Source organism: Astyanax mexicanus, chromosome 10 (genome assembly GCF_023375975.1).
Source record: "Astyanax mexicanus isolate ESR-SI-001 chromosome 10, AstMex3_surface, whole genome shotgun sequence".
Lineage (NCBI taxonomy): Eukaryota > Metazoa > Chordata > Actinopteri > Characiformes > Acestrorhamphidae > Astyanax > Astyanax mexicanus.
The window spans coordinates 10,353,000-10,379,459 of record NC_064417.1 but is presented as its reverse complement, the minus strand read 5'-3'; the positions used below and the strand labels follow the sequence as shown (position 1 = coordinate 10,379,459).

Here is a 26,460-nt window from a genome sequence, read left to right as displayed (position 1 = left end):
CAGAAGAACGAAGCGAATCGGAGTTTGAGTTTTTTCCTCTTTAAACGTGTTTCTAATCCTCCCTTTCTGCTGTAAACCTCTGAACATGTGGGTACCTGAGAGGGGAACATGACGCGCACTCGATAAGTCGGTGAGACGTTTTATTCGAATAACATTTTACACGAAACGTTAAAACGTAGTTTGATGCGGGTTCAGCTTTTCTGTGTTGAGGGCGGGATTTGTGGTTGAAAACGCAGCCAATCCAATCAGTTCGCAGATTTTTGTAGTACGCGAAAGTCTTATTGGTTGAATATAGCGTGGGCGTGCCCAATGTAGCAGATTACTATAATATTAATTTGATAGCGGTGAATTAAAATAGCAAATTAGGTTCAATGTTGGTTAAGTTTTCTCCAGCTGAACTGAGCCACAGCGTTTGACGTTCCTTGAATTTCAGTGGCCTGTGTTTACTGACGTGCGCACGGTCCAATCAGCGCTCGGCAGTCGCCTTTGATTGACATGTACAGTCAATGCAGTGGGGGAAGGGGACGGTAGCTCCATCTTGAAGAGGTGCTGTGTGTGTTTTTCGCGCCTGTCAGACTCGGACTGTCAACACTTTAACACCAGTATCTTCATCTTTTCATCGGTATTCTTATGTTTAAACCTTTTATAAGCGACTTGCCGTTTTATCCGAGGAGTCTCCCAGCTTCATGTCGGGGTCCTGCTGTGTAAAAAGCTCTTAATTGGTACGTTTCTCTCCGTTTGTTCGCTATGAAAGAGCGTTAGCTTAGCATGCTAAGCTAAAGCTAAGCTAATGCTAAAGCTAACCGTTTCCGCTCTGCGCAGTCGGACTACGCGGCTATCGCGTTTTATTACATTTTTCCAACGTTTACACACGTTTAACTAAGTTGTATGGTCCGTTCTGAAACAGTATCCTGATATACGTGAACTTTAAAACCCAATCAGCTGGCTGAGGCGAGTTATTGTTAACGTGCTAACCAGCGTATTGCGTTTCTGTGGACGAGTGCTAATAGTAAAGCTAATGCTAGCGGAGTTCTGCGCTGCCAGTGCCTAAATTTTGATTTAGCTTAGCATAGGCAGCTAATGCCGGGCCTGTAATGGAGTAACTTTTGAGAAACGGATTCATAAACAGCACATTAGAAGGTGTTTGACTTTTGTTTAGGGGATTAGATTGAGTTATTGGGTTCTCAATTACAATTGATCGAATTAGCTAGCTAGCTTACTAGTTAGTTTACCTTAATATACTTTAATCCGGTTAGCCGGCTAATGGCGAAGTTGGATTGTTTTTGTGATTTATAGAAACTGTAGTACAGTGGAACACAATAATATAAATGAATAACAACAGATCAGGGCTGAACAGTCCAGCTGTGAATTATGATCAGCTGTAAGACGATCAGACAGCGTGTAAATACAGGGGTGCGTTGTTCCTATTGCAGTCTTCGCAGTTGATGTTCCTACAAAGAAATTCAGAAAACTCAGTAAATTTTTCCCAAATTGCCAACAGAATGCCTCTGTTCCAGGAACACCGTTTTACTGATCAGTTTGATTGTCTATTTTGTGGGGAAAATCTACGAAATGATTTTGAACTTGACTGACTGTTCGTGGGGGGTTGGTAAGGTGTCGCTAGATGGTTGTTATGGTGGGTGCGAAGATGTTTTTTGCTCTAAACATTGAAGTCCAACCACGTCTGGATAAATGGTAGTTAGAGACGGGCGATATATCGTTATTTTATTTTACTGTTGTAATACATTTTCATATCAATCTAATCATTGCTTAAAGAACACTAATCCAACTGTACTTTTCATTACAGAGATTGTAAAATCCTGTTTAATTGGATGGTGAGCAGCAAAAATTTAAGAAGAATCACTGTACTATGCATTAAAAAACAAATTAATAACAGAATATCAGAATCTGCCACTGGTTGTGCATTTTGTCTGCATGTCAGATTACGATAAACACTGTTGAACTGTTATGTGAAAATGTCTTTAAATATTGTGATAGAATGTTTTACCATATCACCCAGCTCTCAGTGCATTATTGCATACGGTGGAGGGTGGAGACTTCAATACTGTTCATATGATATATAGGAAATTGTATCATTTCAACAATAATTAAGAAATATATTGTGATCTAGATTTTTGCCATATTGTCCAGCCCTAAATTAAGTGCAAATTAATATAACTGTCAGCTAAATTGTAGAGTACCAAAACTCTACAGAGCTAATCCAGAACTCATCCATGCGCAATGGAGAGAAAACACCTGCAGACTTTAGTTCTGTGGTGCTTGTAAGATGGTACCTGTTGTGTTTTAAAGTTTATGAGCAAAATTTTAGGGCACTCTTATTTGTGTGTTTTGACCACACAATTTGAATGCTTGTGTAAATATACAATTACTTTTGCACTAATCTGAAATCTGTAAACAAGAAGCCCAAATCAGTTTATCTTAGGTTTATTTAATAGTATATGGCTGATTTTGTCAATGTGGTTTGAACTACACCTGTCAAACACTTTGGAGTTGTTTTATAGGTTCCAGAATAAGATAAAATATATTAGTCATTTTAAAAACACATAGTGCTTGTGACATTAGAATGTCGACTCCCTCGAATTAATGGGCTCTGCTCACTAATTGCAAACTCTAAACTGTTTAGAGTGGATCATGTCAGACCAGCACAAAAACAATTTAGACACACCTGAATGTTTAGATGTGTGGCCATGCTCATTTGTATTACCACTGTCTATTATATAAATTTTGACCATTCGTCTTTTCTCCAGTTAGTAGTGTCACTCCAGACCAGTATAATATCAGGTTAGGATTGGTAAAAGTCATTATGTTTCTTCTGAAATGATTCTTAGTTTTGCACTTTATACCGTAGATTTTATTCATATTAAATGTAGGGGTTTTGCTACTATACGCAATGTTTGTGTGTAATGCATTAGAACATAATGCTACAAATGTTTATTTAGGCTTAGTCTGATAAAACTTCCCTTTACTTTGTTTACGAGTTACTGAAATAATATTGGTTTCACCAAGCAAACTAGTTTCAACATATCTCTTAAGGTATAATATGAAACCTTCACCTAGATAATTAGCATACAGCTATATCCCAAAAAATATAATAAAAACATTTGCAACACAGCTAGCTAGCTAAAATTAATTTTATTTTATTTAGTTATTTTTCAACTGTACAGGACAATTCAGCTAGCAATCACTTTGTTAGCTTTCATCGACATTATCGATTAATAAATAGAGACCCAGTTTAAACTCGTCCACAAGACAAAAAGCAGCGATCAGAAGAAATTTAAGGGAAAAATACAGAGCAATTAAAAAAAAACCGTAAATAATGACAAACATTTAATAAAAAGCAATTTACTATTTAATAAAATTTATGTTGGAGAGCACTCCTGATTGGCTGCAGAGAGATGAGTCTACCTGTGTGACAGTGTTTTGATCCATCCTGACTTGTACAATGTACTACTTACTATATAAGAAGCATCTTAAGTGTCTGTGGTGCAGCTGAAAATTTGTGCACCTCTAGTTTTCTAATAATGTTTATTGACTGTTTTGCAGAGAGCAATTTAAAAATCCACATTTTCTCACCACATCATCACAAGGAGGTTAACATACAAGATAAATGCGCCCTAAGAAGCACTTGTGAGCAACAGTGGTCGTACAAATCATGCTTGCTGAAACTTAATGACCACATAAAAATATAACCTTCTGTTTTTGCTGAATACAGTAAATTTGTTTGCCTGAGTAATGTTTCTGTTAATGATGATGCTTTTCTGTTTGTTTCAGGTGTGTGTTGATTGTGTTGCCGAAGTAGGCTCTGCTGCATATGTGCTGTTCTTTAGTGTCTCTCCTGCCTGCGGTGCCTGGAATGGGCCAGAAGTCCAAAAGAGTTGAAGCATTTTCTTTTTAATCAGAGTTTTTACCCTCTGAGCTTTGTTACGCTCAGGTAAGCCCTTGATACTGTGCAGTTTACATTTGACGATGTTTAGTGGTCTATGAATTAGGTGCGCAACAACTGGTCCTCAATCTGTTGATTGTTTTTGTCATGAGTTATAAGCTAATGCATGTTTTACTGCACCTTGATTGCTCAACCAATTGACCCTAGACCAATTTCATTTTGGTAATTGACATCCCTATATGAAAAAAAAATGATAGGAGTCATCCACACAGACAAGATTTTATTTTCATGAAGTTCTAGACATGTAGTAAGTCTCTAATTTTACAGTTCATGAGCCCCCTCTACTCTATTTATCACTGTTTAGATTATGATCTAGATGTTCTTGGGATAGTGGACAGTTATCAGCCTTGCAGAGACACTTTTTTAACTCACAAAGTATTGTTTTTATTATTGTTTTTCATTTTTTTAAATTACTTTTACATTTTTGGTTTTTAGTGGTGTGATTGCTAATTTGCTTTTTACTTATGTTGTAAATTGTCATTGATTTTGTGTTGTCTAATGTGTTTCTTTAATATTTGATTTGTTCCACTTAAGCACCATGTTTTGGAAGTTTGACCTGCACACAACGTCGCACATCGACACACTCCTGGATAAGGAGGATGTGACTCTAACGGAGGTGATGGATGAGGAGGACGTTCTTCAGGAGTGTAAAGCTCAGAATCACAAGCTGGTGGATTTTCTTGTGCGGCCACAGTGTATGGAGGACCTGGTGGGCTACATCACTCAGGAGCCTAATGATGATGTGGAGGAGAAAATTAAATACAAGTAAGATCTGTCTGCTAAATGTAATTTAGTCTTGTTTTTATTTATATTTGTATAATATATATTATATAATTATATATTATATATTTGTTATATTATTTCAATAGTAACGTTTTTGTCTTTTTTTATTTAAGGTATCCCAACATATCCTGTGAGCTTTTAACTTCAGATGTTGGGCAAATAAATGACCGATTAGGTGAGGATGAGAGCTTACTGATGAAACTCTACAGCTTCTTGCAAAATGAGCCTCCACTGAACCCTCTCCTGGCCAGTTTTTTCAGCAAAGTCCTGAGCATCTTAATTGGCAGAAAGCCGGAGCAGGTGAGAAGAGTTTTTTTTGGGTGGATAAGCTATCTAGGTAACTTAATTCAGCATCATTCCTTTTTATTAACAAACAACTTGCTGTGGAATAATGTATAATTCAGAAGGGAGTTTAAGTAACTGGTCCTTTGTTGGTAATGTGCAGGACTTGGTACAGAATGTTAATTAATTATAAGTGTTATAAGCGTTCTACCCCGAAAGCTAAAACATCTAGTTAATTTTGACAACTAGAGCACATCTGACACTTAGATCACCAACCTCCATATTCTACTAATTGATGTACTGTCTATATCAAAATACATATATTTAAGTAAAAATACAGATTTTATCAAACATTCTATTTTAGTTGGAAAAGTAGGTAATACATTGAAATGCACTCATTGGCTGTATTCCTCTGATTGGTTTGAATGTGAAATGTAATTATTTAATTAAAAGCATCTTTCTTTCAGAGTTGTGTATTACTGGTTTGATGTGTGTGTGTGTGTGTGTCTGTGTGTGTTGTGCAGATTGTGGAGTTCCTGAGGAAGAGGGAAGACTTTGTGGATCTAATGATTAAACACATAGGAACGTCAGCCATCATGGACCTTCTCCTCAGAATGCTTACCTGCATTGAGCCTCAGCAGCTTAGGCAAGATGTTTTGAATGTGAGTGCTGCTTGATTTTCCTTTTACCCTAAATATAGAAAAAGGTGGACTACAGTCAAATCTGATTGTACTCCTCGTTACTTATCAATTTTGTCATTGTCCTGTCCATACCATTGAAGAAATATGTCTGGTTGAAGTGCATGAATTTTTTGCTGTATGTGTAAAATGTATTATCAATATCAGCACTAATATCTGTAACTAATTGTATTTGGGATCAGTTAGCACTGTTGTATTCTGTATTCTCAGCATTATAAAATCTATAAACATTTAACTGTAATAACTACAACACTGTGATTTACATTTTACCACTAATGTAATAAATAACATCACTGTCCAACAGGGAGCGCTGTGCATTCACTTCTAACCCCTAGCTCTGCCAGGGAAGCATTGGTTAAGCTAAGTTAATTGTTTTTTCTTTATTTTTACCTGTCAGTGGTTGAATGAGGAGAAGGTGATCCAGCGTCTGGTGGACATGGTACAGCCCTCTCAGGATGAAGATGTAAGTGCCCAGTCAAGAATTGATGTTTCTCATGGTTTTTAGTTTTTTTTTTGCAGGAAGAAATGTATATAATTTAAATGTTTTATTTATTCAGGGTTTTTTTTTCTCTTTTGCAGAGGCACTCAAATGCGTCCCAGTCGCTGTGTGAGATCATTCGACTCAGTAGAGATCAGATGTTCCAGGTACAGGGCTGCTCTGAGCCTGATCCCCTTCTGGCCACACTGGAAAAGTATGTGCCCCTCAACAGAACATTATCTCAAACCCTCGGTTTATTATATAGTATATTATATTATATATTATATTGTATATTATGTTGTATATTATATATTAAAGGGCTGCACAAATGGCCTAAATGTTGTTCTAATAATTTTTCAGTTTTTATGTAAAAAAAAAAAAAAACAGTCCAAATTCCACCCACTGTCATGCAGTATTAATTTTGACAGGTGACTTTAATTTAGTTTTAGTCTTAGTCTTTTGACAAAAATGTATAATAGTTTTAGTTACATTTTAGTCTTTTGGTTATTATTAGTTTTAGTCTAGTTTTAGTCAATGGAAAAAAAAAAAAAACTTTAGTCTAGTTTTTGTCTAATGAATCATATAAAAAGTATGTATTATGTATGTTAAATTATGTTAATTTTATATTCATGTTGTTATTTTGACATTATTTACTGCTAAAGTTTATTAAAATAATGTCATTATTTAAATGCAATAAAACTTAAAGGCTAACATTAAAATATTTGAAATCAAGTGAACTATAAAGATGGTTGGACAAAGTCAAGTTTCTGAACTGATATACTTCTACTGCAGTACAGATTTATACCAACATTACTGGCTTTAAGTAGAGTAGGCTTACATTACTTAAGTGACAAGAGAGTTCTGCCTTCAGGGTTTTCTGACTGAAACAGTGCTGCTTCTCTGTGTTTACTAATCCGTTACCTGCTCGTGCTGGAGTTAACAGTAATTTACACCTAAAGTGGATCAACGCAGCTAATGTGTATTACCCATTAGTTTAATAGATGTAAAGTGCAGTGAAGGCTGTATGAATTGTGTCTTGCAGCTCGAGGAAGAGGGATGTTTGTGTATAATATAACTGAAACACCTTAGCTAATGATGGATTGCACAGATCCTTTTTACACATTAAACAGAGCTAACTAACCTAACTAGTTAACGGAGCTGCATTACTTGACTTACCTGCCTCCAGAAATCTAAACAAACTTGGTGACGCATTCCACATATTTAGAGTTTAGTTCTTTCCTGGTAGAGCAGCTGAACTTATCCTATAAATTATGTTTATTCAGTAAATGAGAGAGGAGCTGCTATCAGAATCAGCCGTGTTTGGTTCAGAGTGAGAGGCTCACGGGAAACCGAATTCAGCACCCCCACCGGGAAAAGGGGGTGCTGAATTCAGCACAACACCGGTCATGAGGACGGTGCGTGGAGCGGCTGTGTTCAGATTACTGCTCAATAACATAATTTATCACAAGCAATTCCCCCATTCATTAGTCTTTTACATTTTCGTTTAGTTTTTATTAGTTGACAAAGTGTAATACATTTTGTTTTCATCACAAAAATTAGGTCGTCAACGAAGTTTTCCTTCATACTTTTCGTTAACGATTTGAACACTGCTGTCATGCCGTGCTTGCACTCTGAACTCTGTATATAAATGTAGAACTGCTATCCCATGACTTTACATGTCTGTGTTCTTTCCACACCCCTACAGCTTTCTTTCTGATATTGTACTTTACTCACACATACACCACAGAAAAAGAAGAATTTATGTTCTAATGCACAATGATGTTTAAACTAGCTTGACATACTGCAGGAATGTCTTGCACTTGATTAGCCCCATAATATTAACCCTATTCTAAATCTAGAGTGTAAGTTTGTAGGTTTTATTTTGGATTTTAAAATTAATGGTATGTTCTGTGTTTGGCTTGTGGAGCCAAAAGTAATTTTGGTTCTTTCCTCTTTACAGACAAGAAACTGTAGAGCAGCTGCTGTCAAACATTTTTGACAAGGAGAAGAATGAGTCTGCAATAGTCAGTGTAATCCAGATCCTTCTAACGCTTTTTGAGACACGGCGACCAGCGTAAGTGGCAGTGACATTTTTTTAGTTCTTATGTACAGTGGCATTATGACTTTGCATAAATTTAAAGACTGGTTTGCTTTGTTTTGCAGGTTTGAGGGTCACCTGGAGCTTTGTCCTCCCGGGCTGAATCACCCGTCCTTCTCTGTTAACCAGAGCATTCTTGATGCAGTCAGACCCAGACTAAAAGATTTTCATCAACTTTTGCTGGAGCCTCCAAAGGTGAGTAAGGTATTTCTTCCGATCTCCTCAGTTTTTTTTTGTATTGATACTCTAATGTGTCCCCCTCTGCCGTCTGCTGTCTGTATGTGCTGTCTTTGCTTTACCAAGACTGAATCAAGCATGTCTAGTAGGATGTTTGTGTCTTGTTGACTTATCAGAAAACCGTTCTGAAGACCACATGGGGGGTGTTGGACCCGCCGGTGGGGAACACGCGCCTTAATGTGGTCAGACTAGTGGCTAGCCTTCTGCAGACCAACACTCATATCATCAACCAAGAGCTCATCAACCTCAACATGCTGGGAGTCATCCTGGTGAGTCTTTTTGAGATCAGTCAGTTACAGAGTGTTGCATATTAACACAAGTGGTAAAATTTGGAATATATTTTTAATCATATCTACTCTAATCAGAAAATGAGAGGAAAGATCATCCAGCTTACTTTTTTTTTTAATCTTCAGGATATGTACTTCAAATACATTTGGAATAACTTTCTTCACATACAAGTAGAAATTTGTACTGCCATGATCTTAGCGATGCCCCCGACCCAGAGTGACTCAGAAATCAACAGAGAAGACGACCAAGAGCCTGTCAGAGAAAACATCCTCATCACACACGTCAGTATACAGTCTGCACTCTTGTTTCTTTCTGTTACACATTAAATGATGCAGCTGTTTATATTCTTCCACCTTTGCAATTTAAATGTTACGGAAAGGGAAGTTAAGTTCACCTGGGCTAAAGCTGAAGTCCGAGACCACATTAATGGGAGCATTAAAGGGTAAAGCTGTTTAGATGTTGGGGATGGATAGGAGAGTAACCCCGACAATGTTCTCAGCTGTCCTCACTCTCTGCTGCTGCTGCTGTTAATCAAACCAGGAATCTTCTATATTGATGCATCTCTATTTTAACTGTTTTTTTGTTTGTTTTTTTTTGTTTCCCCCCCTTCCCGCTTTACAGCTCTTTCAGAAGTGTAGGATGATACAGAGAATTCTAGATGCGTGGAGCTCCAATGAAAAAGAACAGTAAGTAATATACAACATTAATACTAGTGCATTTCAAAAAAATTGATTGTCATTCTTACAGAAGTTACATTCTTTCAGTAATTCAGTTCAAAATGTGAAACTCATGTAGCTGTATTACACACAGAGTGATCTATTTTAAGCAAGTACTTATTTTATTGTTGATGATTATGGCTTACAGCCAATGAAAGCCCAAGTCAGTGTCTCAAAATTAATACAATTAGTAAATTAATACAAGACCATTTGGTACTTTTGGCAGTCAGGGCAGTGTGCCAAGTCCTGCTGGAAAATGAAATCCGTGTCTTTATAAAAGTTGTCAGCAGAGGGAAGCATGAAGTGCTGTAAGACTTTTTGGAAAAACACTGCACTGATCTTAATAAATCACAGTGGACCAATACCAATAGATGACATGGCTTTTTGTGTTTTCATTGTCTGTAAGCAATAACCAACAATAAAATAAATGCTTTAAATGGATCACTAATGATACATCTATATAGTAAGTTCTGTATTTTGAACTGAATTACTAAAATAAAAAATAACTTTTTTTAAATGAAATTCTAATTTGTTTAGTTGCACTAGTACATTTGCGCACACGGATACATACAAAAAAAAAACAGAAAAATGTATACACATTAATTTTTAAATCAAATTAATCTTTTTTTTTCCCCTCTTTCTTTTCTTTTATTTTGTTTTGTTTTTATGTCTCTTGTTTTACGCAGGTCTGAGGGTGGCCGTCGGAGAGGCTACATGGGTCACCTGACTAGAATAGCAAACTCTATAGTGCATAACAGTGACAAAGGGCCTAATGGGGCTCAGATTCAGCAGCTCATTTCAGGTGTGTTTTGACTCATCCAGTAATTTTGTTGCTTCATGTTCATTTCTTTTCCTTTAGGAAAATCTTTTCCTAAAATCACAGCTCGAATGAAACTAAATGTAAAGCACTTTTAGGGGTGTACGATATGGCCTTAAAATAATAAAGTATAATTTAAGGGCATTTTTGCCATGACACAACTTTTGGTGATATGACAAAACACTGAAAATTTAATCCAAGAGCATGCTATAATTAACACAATTAACATGCTGTCTCATCAAACCTAATGTTGAGGTTATTTTTTTTCCCAGTTAGGGTGCAAAAATACGCTCTCGATTTAATGCGGTTCACGATACACAATTCCATTTAATTGTGACAATTAAAAAACATGGAAATTAATCTTTTTTTTTTGTCTGAAGTGTAAACAATGTAAAACAACTCATATTTCCTAATTACCAAGAACAGAGGTTTAATATTGTAAACAAAATGCTCTATATATTTTAAAATATTATTATTCTTAAAACATAACTTTATATCTTAGTTGTCTGCAATTAAAATTATTATTATAATAATTATCTTATTAAGCTGCGGCAACAAAATATGCTACTGTACCAGAAAAAGCGTTACGTTCCGTGAACAGTGCTGTGACATGACTGGTTTAAAAACATACAGTAGCCTACCAGGAAAGTCCTAATATTACGAGAATAATGTTGTAATATTAAATGGGAAAGTAGATTAATTACTTATTTTATCATCAGTTATCTACATTTATAACCTGCTGCTTATTAATACTGTAGTGTTCTAGTTAAATAATACAGTGTTCAGATTTTGCTTCGTCTCCGGCACCTGCTTTAAATCTGGAACACTATATAAAGTTCAAATAGCTGGTCTAAAATAAAAATAATGCAATGTTGTAAATATGTTTTAGATGTGACCAAATGTAATTTTAAGATGATAAAGCATTCATAAGTAGCAGTTTAGAACTGTGATGAGAATCTCAGCAGCCCTTGTAACAGATCATTACTGGAAAATGTCCTTTGCCTCTGAGCTTTTTAAACTGGCAGCCCAATCAGCCAACTTTGTTCTTGTAATATTACGACTTCATTCTTAAAGTCAACTATTTTTATTTTTACAGTGTGCTGGCGCACTCTGTGTCAATTTGTCTTCAGGCAAATGCTCATTTGAGCTTGTTCTGTTCTCTTCCCCACGCAGCAGTCCAGCCTTTCGAAACCTGTTGCATTACAGTAGGGCAAGTGCTCACTCCGCTCCGTATTACGCGCTTGACTTACAGCGCTGTGCAGTGCAGCCATATTACTGTTTTTTGTTTTTGCACACAGTCTTAAAGCCTAATATAAAAATAGTGAACGTGCTCCGGCCGTTCAGTCATAAATGCCTTTCTTTTGTTATATACAACTAAACTAGCACTGCAAGTGTTTTTTGTTTGGCTTCATATATTTGTGTTCTGAGTGAAATATAAAGATAAAGCGTTATTTACACACACAAAATAACGACAGCACGAGTGTAACCTCTAGTGCCCGCATGTTTACTTGATGCGCGTGCAGGCTCTGAGCGCCACTTTAAATGCACGATTCATGCTGATGTCCAGTATCTGCAAATACTTTGTTGTCCTGACAAGCTCTGAATTAATCTACACACTTATCTCTCATGAAAACAGTTTATGTGGGAGAGTAAAGCACATTTGAAGCTCATTAGCCCATAAACAATAGCGGGTGAAAAACGTTGCGGCTTATAGCCTGGAAATGGTAAATGCCATAATTAACAGAACCCACTTACAATCATCAATCTCTATGATGCACATCGCTACATTTTTTAATCGCGATGCATAAATTATTATAAAGAAATACCCTTAAAGCTTCACAGTAAATAGCAAAATAAATGCAAAAGGCAGTGCTTTCGAAACAGAATACTGCTGTTATCATTATATTTTTTTCTTATTATTCAAATAATGTTAACAATATTATTGTGTACAAAACTATTTGGCACACCCTTAATAGATATGTTACTTATTTTATGATTGCAATTTTGCAGTTACTGTTGATTGTGGCTGTAAAGCTTGCTGGCCACTGATATTTGAATAGACTCAGAAAGGGAGGCTTTTCTGATAGGAATTTGCTTTCAAGATTGCGAAAGTTATTACTTTAAGAGTGTATTTGTTCAAATGATAAGATAAATTATATTATTCACATATATTTGGACACAAACTGAATTAAGAATATTTGTTCCAGGTCCTTGCATTTCTAACTTTCCTCTTAACGTTTCTAGAACTTCAAGAGGAGGACCGGGAGAGATGGGAGGCCTTCACCTCGGGGCAACTAGCAGACACAAACAAGATGAACACTGTAGACTTAGTAAGTACCATGTGTTGGTTTATTAAGGAAATACCTGCCAGTTTTGGGTGTTTTAGAGAGCTCTCAGGTGGGAATGTGTCATTATATCAAGCATGTGGAGGAATACTGTTAAAACCTGCCTTGTGGTGTAGTCTCCTCTTAAAGTAGATTAATCTGATTGCAAGTTTACATATATTTAAGCAGTCAAAGGGAAGCTGTCATGTATTTAGAGAGTACTGAGATGTTTTTTTAGAGGATATTTATTGTTTATCATTTTATGAGTTTTCAACCCGTACAAATATATAATGGCACATGGCTATGCATTTCCACAGTACTAACATTTTAGATGAAGGTAAAACGTATTATACTGTTTTTTGTTGAGAATAAGCTATTTTATAATACGGCTGTAGCTTCGCGTGAACAGGTAAAAAGCTGCTTATTACAGCTGGTAAATGTGCTTAAGTGTGGCTAATGCATCAGAACCGTTGGTTGACACGGGTATAACTAAATTGTTGGTAAACTTGTGCCATACACACATCCACAACCCCTGCAGTTTAGAAAGTAGCAACATAGTCATGTCTTTTTAATGCACACAAAACACTTTTATATTCTATTATCTTTGCATATACAGTGCCAGCAGTGCCAGCCACTCCCCTCTTCTCATTTAGCATATTCTTTCTTTCTATGTTGTTTTACGTTTATTTTGTAAATTTAATTTTAAACACATTAAAGCTATACAGTAACACACACAATTATTTTGTAAACAAAAACTGTTGAATGTTTTTTATACTTTAGGTTCTTATAAGTACACTCTGGGTATTTTAATCTCAGTGTCTTTCTGAGGAAGAGTCACCTGGAATAGTTTTCTTGAAGGAGTTCCTGGAGGTGCTGAACAATAGTTGCTGCTTTTCCTTCACGCCGTGAAGCTCCAACTCATCATAAATCACTATCCCAGTTAAACTTAGATCAGGGGATTGGGGAGGACAAACACCTTTTTTTGGTTGTTTAATGGGGTGTGTTGAACTTTTGAATGGTACTGTATGAGGAATATTAAATGTCTGGACAACTGGCACCCACCATCAGGCCTTCCTCAAACTCTAATAATTCACATTGCTTTGCCATGAATACGCAGGCCAATATTTTGTAACACTTCCCTAAATCATGTATTACTGGTGTGTGCATTCCCAAGTTGTCCCCTGAGTAGGGCTGCCACGATTATGTCGACTATTAAAATAGTCGACGACTAATTTAATAGTCGATTAGTCGTTTTTTTTTTTTTTTTCTTTGTTTTTCTCTCCAAACTGCTGCGACTGCCTTTCTGTCCTGGACGCACATGCGCAGTAGTGGAAACCGGGGTAGGTAGTGGACGACATCTCAGGACATTATACAGACAGGCTCTGGTTTCATGGCTACCCCGCTACAGAACTCAAAAGTGTGGGATCACCAAGAAAATAAAAGTGAAACGCGTGCAATGCAATATCTGCAATGAAGAACTTGCCTTCTTCGGCAGCACAACCGCGATGCACGAGCACCTGAAAAGGAGGCATGTTGTGGCTGATTAAATGACGAAGAAGCTAAATTGCTATTTAGCTGCTAAAATTAGCGTAAACAGAGCGTTAACTTAGTACTTAACTTACTCATCTTGATAGCTTTAAAACAGAGGTCACTAATAGGCGGACCGCGATCCGGATCCGGACCCAGACGTTGTCACAAATGCCGTCCCAAACCGATAAACTACAGAGAAGGATTTCATTCTGACAGTGGCTTCTGTTTTCAGTGCTTTTCGGTGCAGTAAACTCACAGATCAGTCATGTGTGGTGTAAAATCACCAAACGCTCTCCTCTGCCAATCAGATCTGTGCAGACCGCTGCCCTGTGTACGGTAATGTACACAATATCTGGACAGAGAGGCATTTTTTATTAATATACTTTTTTTTCATAATAGTTCAAACAACCTCACGGTTGAGATGTTTCATAAATGCCAGTGCCTTATCCTTATTTTACACAGTTGTTTACACTTTATGCTAAACAGTAAAATAATTGTCTGTTACAACAAGCTGCATATTTCATTAAAGGTTTAATGAACTATGATTTTAATTGTTTTTATTTTTAGTTAGCATATAGCTGAAATCTAATGTTGGTTGTATAATAGCAGCTGCATTCTATTGTGATAAACTGTGTTTTATATTCAATTAACGTATGATCCGATTAGTCGACTAATCATAAAAAATAATCGGTGATTAGTCGACTATAAAAAAAATCGTTTGTGGCAGCCCTACCCCTGAGGTAGTTATTGTCCAGCATCTGGTTTGGTGAATGAGTACTTAATGATGAGCTTGTGATGTAATTGCACACATGCTGCCTATTTAAAATAAATCTGAAACCAAGCTTTGTTCTTTAGAACAGCTCACAAGATCTCAAATACTTTCCTCAGAAAGAGAAATTCCTATTATTTTCCCGTCTATTAATGTAAACCTACATTTGTTCTGATGTAATTTGACCTCTGTACAGTAAGGTTTGTGTATATAAATCATGTTCGTTTGATTTAATGTTTGTGTGTCCGTTCATGCCTATGTCAATGGGAAAACAAAAAATATATACATTTTTTTATGTGTTCAGGTTAACACACATCATATTCACTCGTCCAGCGATGACGAGGTAGATTTCAAAGACAGCGGCTTCCATCAGGATTCCTCTTTGCAACAAGTAAGTCTGTAAAGGAATGAGATGTCATTGACCATTGTCTGTTGTGGTCTTACTATCTACATTAATCTGTATCTTTGGCCACTAATACCATATCTAGGCTAACAGCTCTCTGTTTTGACTTAGTGTGCACGTTATGTTTAAGTCTGAACTAATTAACTGATGTTAGCACTTTTGAAATGAAGAACTTGAAGCTTTTCTTGTAGTGTCGAGACTATATCACTATCGTTGGTCCTGGGTTTGCCAGGCCTTTTCTGATTATCAGATGCAACAAATGACGTCCAATTTTATTGAGCAGTTTGGCTTCAATGACGAAGAGTTTGCCGATCAGGACGATGTTGTGGAGTGAGTACTCATCCTGCATGTTTTTCCTTTCCATCCCAGTCAAGGTGCAAAAGGCTGCTTTTCCCCCACACACAGTCTCAGTCTGAGCTAAATAGATGTTTTAGAAACCTGTTAATTTTTTACTAGCCAGTGCTTGGCCTGTGTGTGGAAATGATGTGCGGGATTTTGGGTGGGATATGCTAGCTAACTGTGGTGCTTTGGTTTAAAGACTTTACTAGGGATGTAATGATTCACAAATAACATATTTAGCTAAGTAAAAGTAAGTGTATTAAGGAATATTTCATTATGTTTATTAGTACAATTAGTATTATAAATGTTCTTTACATCGGAACAGTAGAGATTATCCTTATCCATTCTCTGATTTTTGCAGCCCAGAAACAAAATACTTTACAAATACGCTATTTGTTTTAAGATGAAACATTAGCGTAAGAATTTTACCCAGTGCTCTGCCGATATGCATTTTCATTGTTGATGCAAATTTTTATTATGAGGTGTAGATTTTATTTCCTTTTTTTGATTTGACCCTGTAATGTATTCAAATTTTTAATGAATTCTAGCTGAATTGTGTGTTTTTTTGGGCCACGTGCATAGGTAATCCAATAGAATCTTTTTAACATTGCTGGTATTTCTAATTTAAAATAAATAAATAAATAAATAAAATGGTGCAAAATTTCAAGTTTTTCACCATCCCCAAAAATACCACTGCCTATTTAGGCCCATACACACCTACCCATACCTATCTATGCCCTACCGACCCATACCCGTTTACATCCTTACTCATGTCCCTATACATCTGTCCCTATACCTGCTGTTAGCCATCCCTATCATTCCTCATTGCCACTGCTGATTTAGAATGCTAAGAAATGTCGTAAAATTGCAATTACAAAGTGAAGTCTCCAAACTAGTCTTAGATTTTTTTAAGATTATAGTACTTCAATGTTGAGTTAGATTTACTGTTAAATCAGGTTTTACAGGTGAAAAAAGTTGCAACATATTGTAAAGCCTGCTTCACAGAATGCAAACCTTTGTTCATGTAAAGGGTATACAGACTGCCACTGGGTGTCAACAAACACACTTACTGACTCTGTTCAGTTCTTCAGTAAGTACTAAAAAAACTTATTTGAAACACCACCTTATAAATCTGTACCTGCACTACGCATTCTTATTTTATACCTTACAGACACCTTACACCTAGTGAATTACTGACTAAATATTTTGTTACAGAAACATCACATTACGTCTCTGAAATTGCTGCAGTAATACTGTTTTATAAAACACATCAAAATGTGTACCTTTTTCAGTTCTGTGGAGTGGCACCACTGTAAAAATAAACATTTTTAAATGTATCTTTTAGTTGTTACGGGTATTGTAATTTACTGATGGAACTGATTGGCTTTCTTCCATTTTTCTCCCCCATTCAGCTGTACAGACCACTGAGGTTATGTGTTATTCTACAGTTGTGGAGATGCCAGTATGAGGAATTTTTAACCTGTTCATGTGAATGTCTGTAGGAACTTTGTAATTCTAAGAACTAAAGGGGAATTAATGTAGGCTTTGCATTTTTTCCTGACAAAGAAAAAGCACTGTATGCCTGTAGTTACCTAATATTGGCACAATATAGACGGTTTAATAGCACACAAGTTCAGTGGTGTATCGTGGGTGACCGGGTGCTGTTTTTATCTCTGTGTGTAAGCTGTTGTGGTGTCTCTGCCTAACGGACTTAACTGAACTAATCTCTGTTCTCTTTAACCTTGCAGTATTCCCTTTGATAGAATATCAGACATCAATTTTTCCTTGAATACAAATGAAAGTGTAAGTATGTTAAGTGTGTTCACTTTACAGCAGCGGTAATAAAGCTGTTATTTAAAGGTTAACCATGCTGGTTCTGAGCTGCATATGCAGTGCATGCATTAGAATAAGTTAACTTTCAGATTATTAAAATGTAGAACATATAAGAATACAACAGTTAAATGGTGTTTCCTTGGTGGAGAACTGCTTGTACAGTTTGGGGATTTGTGTGTTTGTCTGTATGTGTTGAAACAGGCCAGCATGGCTATGTTTGAAGCGTGCTGCAAGGAGAAAATCCAGCAGTTTGAAGATGCTGGATCAGATGAGGAGGATATTTGGGATGAGAAAGATGTGACGTTTGCTCCGGAAGCTCAGAGACGCCCCAGGTATTAAGTCCCAGTTAAACATACTTATGAAAGGATTTTTTTTCTGGTGGAGTAGGATTAATGTAAATTAATGCAAATTCGTGCTTGTGGGCATTTTGCCTGGAAGAGTACTCAAAAGTAGTAATTATTATACCATAGCAGTCAAAACTTTGGACACACTGTCTTATTTTTTTTCTTCTTCTACATTGTAAACTCATTTAGTGTTAAACAAACCAAAATACTCTGTAAAGCCTTTAGGTGGCTCTTAACGGTGATGCTGTTAAATTGTGACTTGTGACTGAGGCCGTTAACTAAATCCTGTGCAAAAGAGATAACTCTTGGTCTTTCTTTTCTGTGTATGTCTCCTACAGTCCTATACTATACTAGTTATTTTAGCACATTAAAAGCAATATTAATGATTCATTAAGTGTTTCTTACTTGGTGGCACTGTTGAATCCTGGTCTAGCATGTGTTTACGATCAGATGTTGTAATTCATAGGAGCTCAGGGAGCACCGACAGTGAGGAGAGTACAGACTCTGAGGAGGAAGATGTGAAGCAGGGTCCATTCGAGCCAGCTAACACGCCCGCTGATGACCGAATGGAAGTGGACAGTGGGGAGGGTAAGGAGAGGAACTGGATGCCTGGATGCAGGCATCTGACTTAATATGCATATCTACCAATGCCGAGAATAGATATTTCCTACATGAAGCAGTTCAGGATGATTAAAATATAGAGGTTTGGAATTGAGACTAAACCCAAATGGATTAACTTGTGAGAAAAAAGTAGAAGAGAAAAAGAACCGTTATCGGCAGAAGACCCTGATGCAGTATAATGAATACAGAGCCATCATGTAGCATCACCCTTACTTCTTGATCATTGTAAATGATGGAGTATTTTTGAGTAACCACTTAGTAAACGCCTTGCACTGTGATATGTTTTTGCCATGTGGCCCACCTTAAGGTTATTTAGTTGCCATGTGTGTAAGTTAGGGGTGTCACGATTCTCTAAATCCTCGATTCGATTTCATTTTCGATTTGAGGGTCACGATTCGATTCGATTCTCGATTTTCTTGTTTTTTTTTTCTTGTTATTATTTTATGCCTCATAAAATTTAAATAATATATTTATTATTATTATTATTATTATTATTATTATTATTATTATAAATATTATAAATATTATTATTATTATTTATTAAGATATATATGGTAATGCCATCTAGTGACTTTTTTTGGTAGCAACAGTGTGCACTATTAAAACAAGCAGTTTATCAGAGCTGTGTGTGGATGGCTGGTGAAACTGCTCGCTTACATGAAGCTGCAGTTCTTCATCCAACCACTAGTCGGAGCTGCAGCAGCAGCACAAGCCCAGCCCCCTTCACTCAGTCACTACTTCAGTACAGCCCAGCCATGGGCTACAGGGCTCAGCCAGTCCGTTTTTACCCTTTCTGTAAACAAATAAAGGTTTTAACCCCACTAACCGGATAATACAGCTCACTACAGTTCATCTTTCAGCCCAAGCAGCTAACAGCAGCAGGTTAGAACAGCCGACACGGAGTCACTGCTCGGATTACATTATAAACAGGTCAGTTAGCGCGCTGCTAACCTCAGGATGTTTATAACTACGGAGTTTAGTGGACACACCACGGCCGCCAGGTAAGTCTTTTAAAGGCTACTGAAGACTATTAAAGGCTATTAGAGGTTATTGAAAGCATTATTGGGGGGCAGAAATCAGTACAGGCTGGTTAGATAAGTGATGTGGTGAAACTGTGACTAGCGCTGTCACAGTGATGTTTATTAACGTCTGCATAGCGCGCTGCGCTATTTGCGTTGCGCGCGCGGGAGGGATCGTCGATCCTCTTTTTGACTTCGATACTCGAGACCATGACCTCATTTCGATTCGATTTCGATAAAATATCGAGATCGTGACACCCCTAGTGTAAGTGCTGTGGCTTTAGAAGTGTGTTGGGAGGTGAACAGTTCATTAAGTAAAAACATGAATGAAGAACTTAACCTTGTCTTTAGGGCCTGTTTGGACGGCCAACTTCGACGATATCCCTATGGATACGGGAAGTGCATCAAATGCCCCTCTCTCCTCTCCTTCTGAACCTGCAGCCTGGAGCTCACCTTCTGCCAGTGGCGCCACAGAGACCGGCTGGGCCGATTTCTCCAGCTTTACACCTGTGAGGTAAGCTTATTTTTTAATATACTGGATGTACAAAAGACTGTGGATACTCCTAATAATGTATTTATCTATTTTAAGTTGCACCCAGAGATCTAAGGAAGTAGAAGTACTTCACTATTGTATTTAAGTACTGAAATGCTGTATCTCCACTTTTACTTCACTATTACAATACTTAAGTTAAAAATATGCTGTAGAACTTCCACTTTAAAGTGGGGTGCGAAAAGAGCAGTTCAACTTCTACTGAAGTTGCTGTTTTGATAGCATTTGTGCTTTTACTCAATTATTGGGCTTTAGTATATTATACATTGCTGCTACTGACACAAAAGTGCAAATACTGCTAGTGTCTGTAGAAATGTACTGTCAATATTATAGGACACTTTGGACCAGATAAACATCAACCAATTGGCTCCACTGAATTGTGCGTTTGTAAAACTACTGCTTGGAAAGATAATCGCTCCCCCATGTTCAAAATGAGTTAGGGAAAGTGGGGTGGAGGTTATAAGACATCCTGACCTCGCATAAACTCTTAAAGACATGATAAATGCTTTGATCAGTTCTACAGATAATCAAATATATTACTTAATTGTATATTATTTTGTTTTACTTGTATTATATTCAATATTGAATATATTGTGACCACCAGCTTGTTTCTACATTCATTGTACATTTTATCAGCTCTGCTAAACATATAGGAGCACTATATAGGGACCCTATGGTGTGCTCCAATGTGGTCAAAATATGTTCTATGTGATTAGTGACTACATTAATTTCCCAAATTAATTCCCTCTACGTCGATATAATAATATCTGAAGCTTATTTCAACCCTGCATTTACACTGGCAAGCAACAAAAGGACAGTTGACCAGTCACCATTTCTATGGGGGAGTATGATTTCTTGACGCAAGTTTTTGATTATTTTAAGATGCGGAGTTCAGAAAAAAAAAATTGTGAAAAATAAAACATGCAGATGAATGGCAGATTCCTCGGTGGGTAGCTTGATAGGTTAGCCAGCATGCTAACTGGCCACACGGCTATACACCCACATGTGGCAAACATGTGGGCAAATAATTGATTAGAAACAAGATTAGTCTTGTTGCCAGTGTAAACACAGGGTAATGTGTTGCGGAGTTGTCGGTACAGTACTAGAATTCCAGTTCTAACTAAAGCAGAAGTACATACTGCCGAGTTCAGGCCTTTTTTTCTAATCAGTTTTTGTTCTTTTCAGCCCTAAAGACCCACTCAGGAGCAACTCTCCAGTAGCCATGGAGACAAGTATAGAGACTGTGGACCCACTTGGTGTGAATGCTCCTGCACGTAAGTCTAGTGCTATTCCAATGTAAACCTGTTCTGTGGGTCCACACCCACATTTGTCCACACAGTTGACATTCAAGGGTAATTGGCAGCAAGTTTTAGGGTGTTTTCGTACCTGTAGTTTGTTACTCTGGTCTGAATCTGTAATTAGTATGTTTTACTTTGAGCGTTTTGCCCTTATTTTGGTTTCATACAGGAACAAACCTTAAATGCATAAAATGTGTCCCAAAAAACATGTGAGCCTGTTTGGTCCTCCAATTGGTCAGAGCTGTCACACTTAGAAACAAGAAAGTAGATACAGTGAGAGGGTCCTGTGTTCCAGATTGGCACACGCATTTGTGCAGTGTGACACTGCTTTAACTCTGAACACAGAATGTGGAAAATCTGCTCCTGCACTTTTAGTGTTTTCAAATAAATATGCAAGTGCCTTTTTAAATGGAGTTGCACGTTTTTGAGCGGCATGGAGAAGCAGTTTGAGACTGCATCAGTTTATAGCTGTAATCATTTTCGTGGCAATAAATCAGGTTTAAGCTGCACCTGAACAGTAATTTAAGCTCAAACATTGGTGTATATGATATTCCTATTGGATCAAGATCGGAACTTTTTCTCAGCTCAAATAAACCGCTTTAGTTGCACCAAGGGTGCAAACGAACCCAAGTCCATTTTAACCGGACCAAAAAGTTATTTCTCTGTGCCCATGACCATAACCGAGACAATGTGATAGCACCTTGGTTCTGATATGGATGCAGATTCAAGAGATGTACAGATTCTTCTACTGATTTAGTATCTGCTTTAAAAGAAGCTCAAAATAAGACTATCATTCCTGTGAAATGAAAATAAACCCAATCTGGTCATGTAAGATATTTTTAAACGGCACACGCTTACATTGATTGATTGTTTCTGTGTGGTTGAAGAATTTCTGAGTAGTTTGCGTTTAGATGCTCGTCTTAAGTGAAAAGCTTTAAGCATATTTGAAAGCACAGCAGGTTTTGCAGAGGAAGTATTAGATCAAAATGGGTATAAAATCATCTCTACATGTGCAATACACATCCTTTCCTTCTGCAGGTGTGGGGCAGTGGCCTAACGATGAGGACACTCAGTCACCCACTTCTCCCAAGGGCACGACAGGAAGTTCAGATGCAGAGGAGGAACCAGCCAGCGACCGTATCACAGAGACTGTCACGAACGGCTCCATGAAGGAGACGCTTAGCCTTACTGTAGATGCCAAAACCGAAACTGCTGTTTTCAAGAGGTACGATTTTTTATTTGCACGAAAGGTCTTTTCCTCATCACCCTCCCTCAACCCCACCCCCCTTCCACCCAAAAAAAAAAAAAATCTGGCTTCATGTCACACTGCACGAAATCCCACGCCCTCTCCCCCTACCACTGTCAGCAGGCCAGGGACCTACCCTCTCTCAGGGCTTCTGAAATGTATGAAAAACTGTTTTTATTTGTTTTAATTTTATGTCACCCTGTGTACAGAGCCAACATCTGTTCTGTTTCTGCTTGAAAAACAAAAGTGTGTCCTTCCACTGTTAAAACATGCGCTTCCTCTCTCTCTCTGCGTGCGTGGGGATTCAGGGTGTTGAAATCTTATCGGTATGTACAGCCAATCGGGAGGAGGGGGCAGCCCTCTGCCGTATCTGTTTTTCATGTCAGCCATTCCGTTCTAATTTAGTCATGTTCTGTTTTGTTTGTTTTTTTGTTTTTTTAATGGTTACTTCTCCATTTTCATTTGCATGTTAATACCAGATGTGCAGGTTGTGCGATATTATAAAGTCCTCCAGCCCCATCTTGAATTTAGCTTTAAAAAGATCTGCAGGAGTGAGAACTCAAATAATGACCATCTGTATGGGTCATACTCATTCCTTTGCTGCCGGTCGGCCCTTTGGTTTTGCATATGAATGCTTGTCACAAGATATGGCTAAGATGTAGATCTATATTAAACAGTGATGGTGATTAACACTTCTGTCCAAGTTGGTGTTTTAAAGCAAAGAAGCTGCAAAAATGTGCTGTCTATGGTGCCTCCAGTCCTAGGATTGATGAGCAGTAGCTTAATGAGTGTTGAGAAAATGGTCCCTTTGTTTTAAAAAAAAGAATTGTTTGATGTATCGCGAGAATTAATACTTGGATATCATTATGAAGAACAAATTCTTGTATTGTGACGAGAGTACAGTCGTGCACAAAAGTGCGGGTACCCTGGTCAAGACTTATGTGTAGCTGATAAGCATAAATGGGTCACAATCTCTACCGAGACACACTTCGGTACATTTATTACTTAATTACTGTTAGGTACTGTTCATTTACTGTGTTCAACAGATTAGAGAAAAGAAAACCGTGCCTTAATCTTTGACTATGCCATACATGTTTTATTGTTTTTCAGTCTGGTAAATAAATGTACGTGATCTAAAATGGGCAGGAATATTTTTATTTAAAATTTTTTTAAGCGGTTCTGCCCACACACACTTGCTGGTTGAGGGGTTTTCTACTTGTACCACTTGCTAAACACCAAAACCAACATATGTTTTTGCTTCTTGCTTTGTGTAAAAACAGAAAATGGACAGTTTTAAAACTGGATTTAGCTCGTGGTCTGTTGGGTTAGATTGATTAACCAGAATACTGTACATTCTTTATGTTGACAAAGATTTTAAGCAGAGGATCAGAGACCTTTTTAATGAAGTTTGAGACGGACAGAAACGGCCTAAACCTTATAGACTTTCAAAAGATGTTACTCTATAAATTTGTTTTTATGCTGGAGTTTCTGGTGGTTACACTTCCCCATGAATTCCAGTGGTAGACTTATGATGCCTGTATCCATAGGCTGTGCAAAAAATTACAGTGAATACAGAGGCTCCACTCATATCCGTAACTTTGAGCATAAATCTGCCTTTAAATGAACAGGTTATTGAACAGTACCCAGCCTTTGCATAAAACTTGTGCTTCTCCAGATATCGTCAGACTTCTGAGGGTTCTAATTCATTCCATATCTTTCTTCTAAACGAATTCCATCTCCAGACAGACTCCCATAACTGATTCAGTTTGCGATTGAACTTAAGCAGATGTCCCTCTGCTTCCCTATGTGCTGTACATCTTCACTGTCTTGTTTTTTTCCAGCCCAGTCCCCATTTTCACACTTTTGTTTGCCCCTGTTTCTTTTGATGTGCTCCACTTTGTTTGTTTTGCATGTCTTGTCGGATGTTTACAGTTGGGGCTGGAGGTGGTGGGGTGGTTTGGGCAGGTGGAGGTGAAGGTGTTTAAACTGATGTATTTTTGTTTTTCAGTGAGGAAGAGAAGCAGTCTACCTCTGAAGATGCATCTGGGAAGTACGCTGTAGGGGAGAGTGGAGAGGCTGAGAGGAATGCATCAGCACCGCCTGCTAGCAACTGTCAGAAATCAGGGTAAGCGAGTCTGAGTCGATCAGCTGTGATTTGATAAGGTGTCCTTCTGACACTAGAAATAAAACTACAAACCTAATCTTGCTCGATCTTGCCTCATTGTTTATTTATTATTTATTCCACCACAATTATTATAACTGTATCCACTCTCCTACTTTTATCTGACAGTGCGAAGCACTTAGAAGAGAAAACAAAAGCTACCTGCGAATCTCTCAACGGTCCTCTAGAGAACACGGCAGCCTTGGAAGAAGCCAAGTAAGAACTTTTTTTTTATTCTATTGTCTTGAAAGCTCCTAAAACCAGCATTTTTGTTAGAATAAAAATGATTTTTAAACCATTGCTGAATGGTATGCTTTGAGCAAAAAGGGTTGTACATAAATTTGGAACAGTACTGGAACACTTTTTGTGAACCATTTTGGTTAAAAAGATTCCATAACAATTTTTAAGGTTTTTGTATATATGAAGCTTTTAATCCGGTTAATACACACACACACACAGGTTATTAAAGTCTCTTTCTTGTTTTTTTTGTCTCCCACAGAACAGAGCAGTGTGTGCCCTCTCCCGAAGCGGTGGTAAATGGCCCGGTGTGACAGCAGGCAGTGCCAGTTTAGATACACCCTCCAACAGGGGGCGCAGAGCAGGAGCCAGCGCCGCCACACCAGACTAACTTCACCAGATCAGGACCAGCAATATTCATATTAGACAGCTGTACAGAAAATTCCAACTGTATGAAGAAAAACGTACTCTGAGGATTTTTTTTTTTTCATTCATTTATATACTATTGTTCTTATGAGGTGATCTGTCTGATATCTTGCCACTCAAAGTTAATAGTAATGTTGCTATAGTTAAATGATTGTATGAATAAAAATATTTTATAAAAGACAAATGTATACAGAAACAGAAGATTAATAACCAAACTATACTGATTGGAAACACCTAGTGTGACCGAAACACAAGCTGTTTTTGGTTTTTTTTTTTTTTTTTTGGATAGGGTTTTCTCTTGCACAAAAAATCTGGTATTTAATTTCCAAGTAAAAGCAACAGCTACAACAAACAAATGTAAATTGGCAATCTGTCTGTTTTATTCATAAATTTATTACTACAGACATGTTTTAAATATTCAAATAGTTTATTTTGCCACAGGTATTATTTGTAAATGTTTCTTGTATCGTTTCAACAAGCAACTGAAAAAGAGTAGACATTTTGGTATAGTTTTTAACTTATTGAGAAGTAGGTAAAATATTGTTACTAGGAGCCATGGAATTATCCTTCCCCCTCTGTGTTTCTCTCTTTCCTCCCACTCTCTTTCTCCCCCAGCTAGTAAGGCTGAGGTCCAGTTTGCATGTAGCTGCTGAGAGTAAACTCTCCGATGGCCTGCGAAGAAACTGGCCAACGTTTTTTTTTTTTTATTATTATTACACAACTGTTTCCTCAAAAGTCAACTTTTCTACCTGGAAGAGAGCTGGACTAAGATTTTTCTGATAGACCATCAATCATGAATCTTGCAATTTTTTTTGGTTTATCTTTTTTCCATTTTTTTTAAATAAAATGCTATATGTGCCAGCAAGAAACAAGGGAATAATTTCCTTACTAAAACCATGATGTAAATTCATTTATTTAGAGCATCCCTGTGTTCAAGAAGTGGCTGTTTTCCCTTTTTTTTTTTTTTTTTTTAAATAAATTCTTTTCTTTTTGCAGCTA

At 37.3% G+C, this 26,460-nt stretch overlaps 1 protein-coding gene across 10 annotated transcripts; it reads left to right on the top strand.

The window, feature by feature from the left end:
* Positions 1–26,460, top strand: ppp6r3 (protein phosphatase 6, regulatory subunit 3). Of its 10 annotated transcripts, none has more exons than XM_049483930.1 (26): positions 1–130; positions 3,793–3,952; positions 4,499–4,729; positions 4,861–5,047; positions 5,554–5,691; positions 6,125–6,190; positions 6,307–6,419; positions 8,166–8,279; positions 8,369–8,498; positions 8,657–8,809; positions 8,954–9,109; positions 9,450–9,514; positions 10,231–10,346; positions 12,606–12,691; positions 15,289–15,375; positions 15,620–15,717; positions 17,475–17,529; positions 17,761–17,891; positions 18,370–18,491; positions 19,895–20,057; positions 21,279–21,367; positions 22,430–22,616; positions 22,946–22,963; positions 24,646–24,762; positions 24,928–25,014; positions 25,298–26,460. In XM_049483930.1, exons 3-26 carry the CDS (start codon positions 4,503–4,505, stop codon positions 25,347–25,349), a joined length of 2,757 nt encoding a protein of 918 aa, XP_049339887.1. In that variant the 5' UTR covers positions 1–130; positions 3,793–3,952; positions 4,499–4,502; the 3' UTR covers positions 25,350–26,460. The 10 variants fall into 10 exon arrangements, with proteins under 10 accessions (XP_049339887.1, XP_022539680.2, XP_022539678.2 ...); XM_022683959.2 differs by lacking the exon at positions 1–130 and adding an exon at positions 513–722 and having other exon boundaries at positions 15,671–15,717; XM_022683957.2 differs by lacking the exon at positions 1–130 and adding an exon at positions 513–722 and having other exon boundaries at positions 15,638–15,717.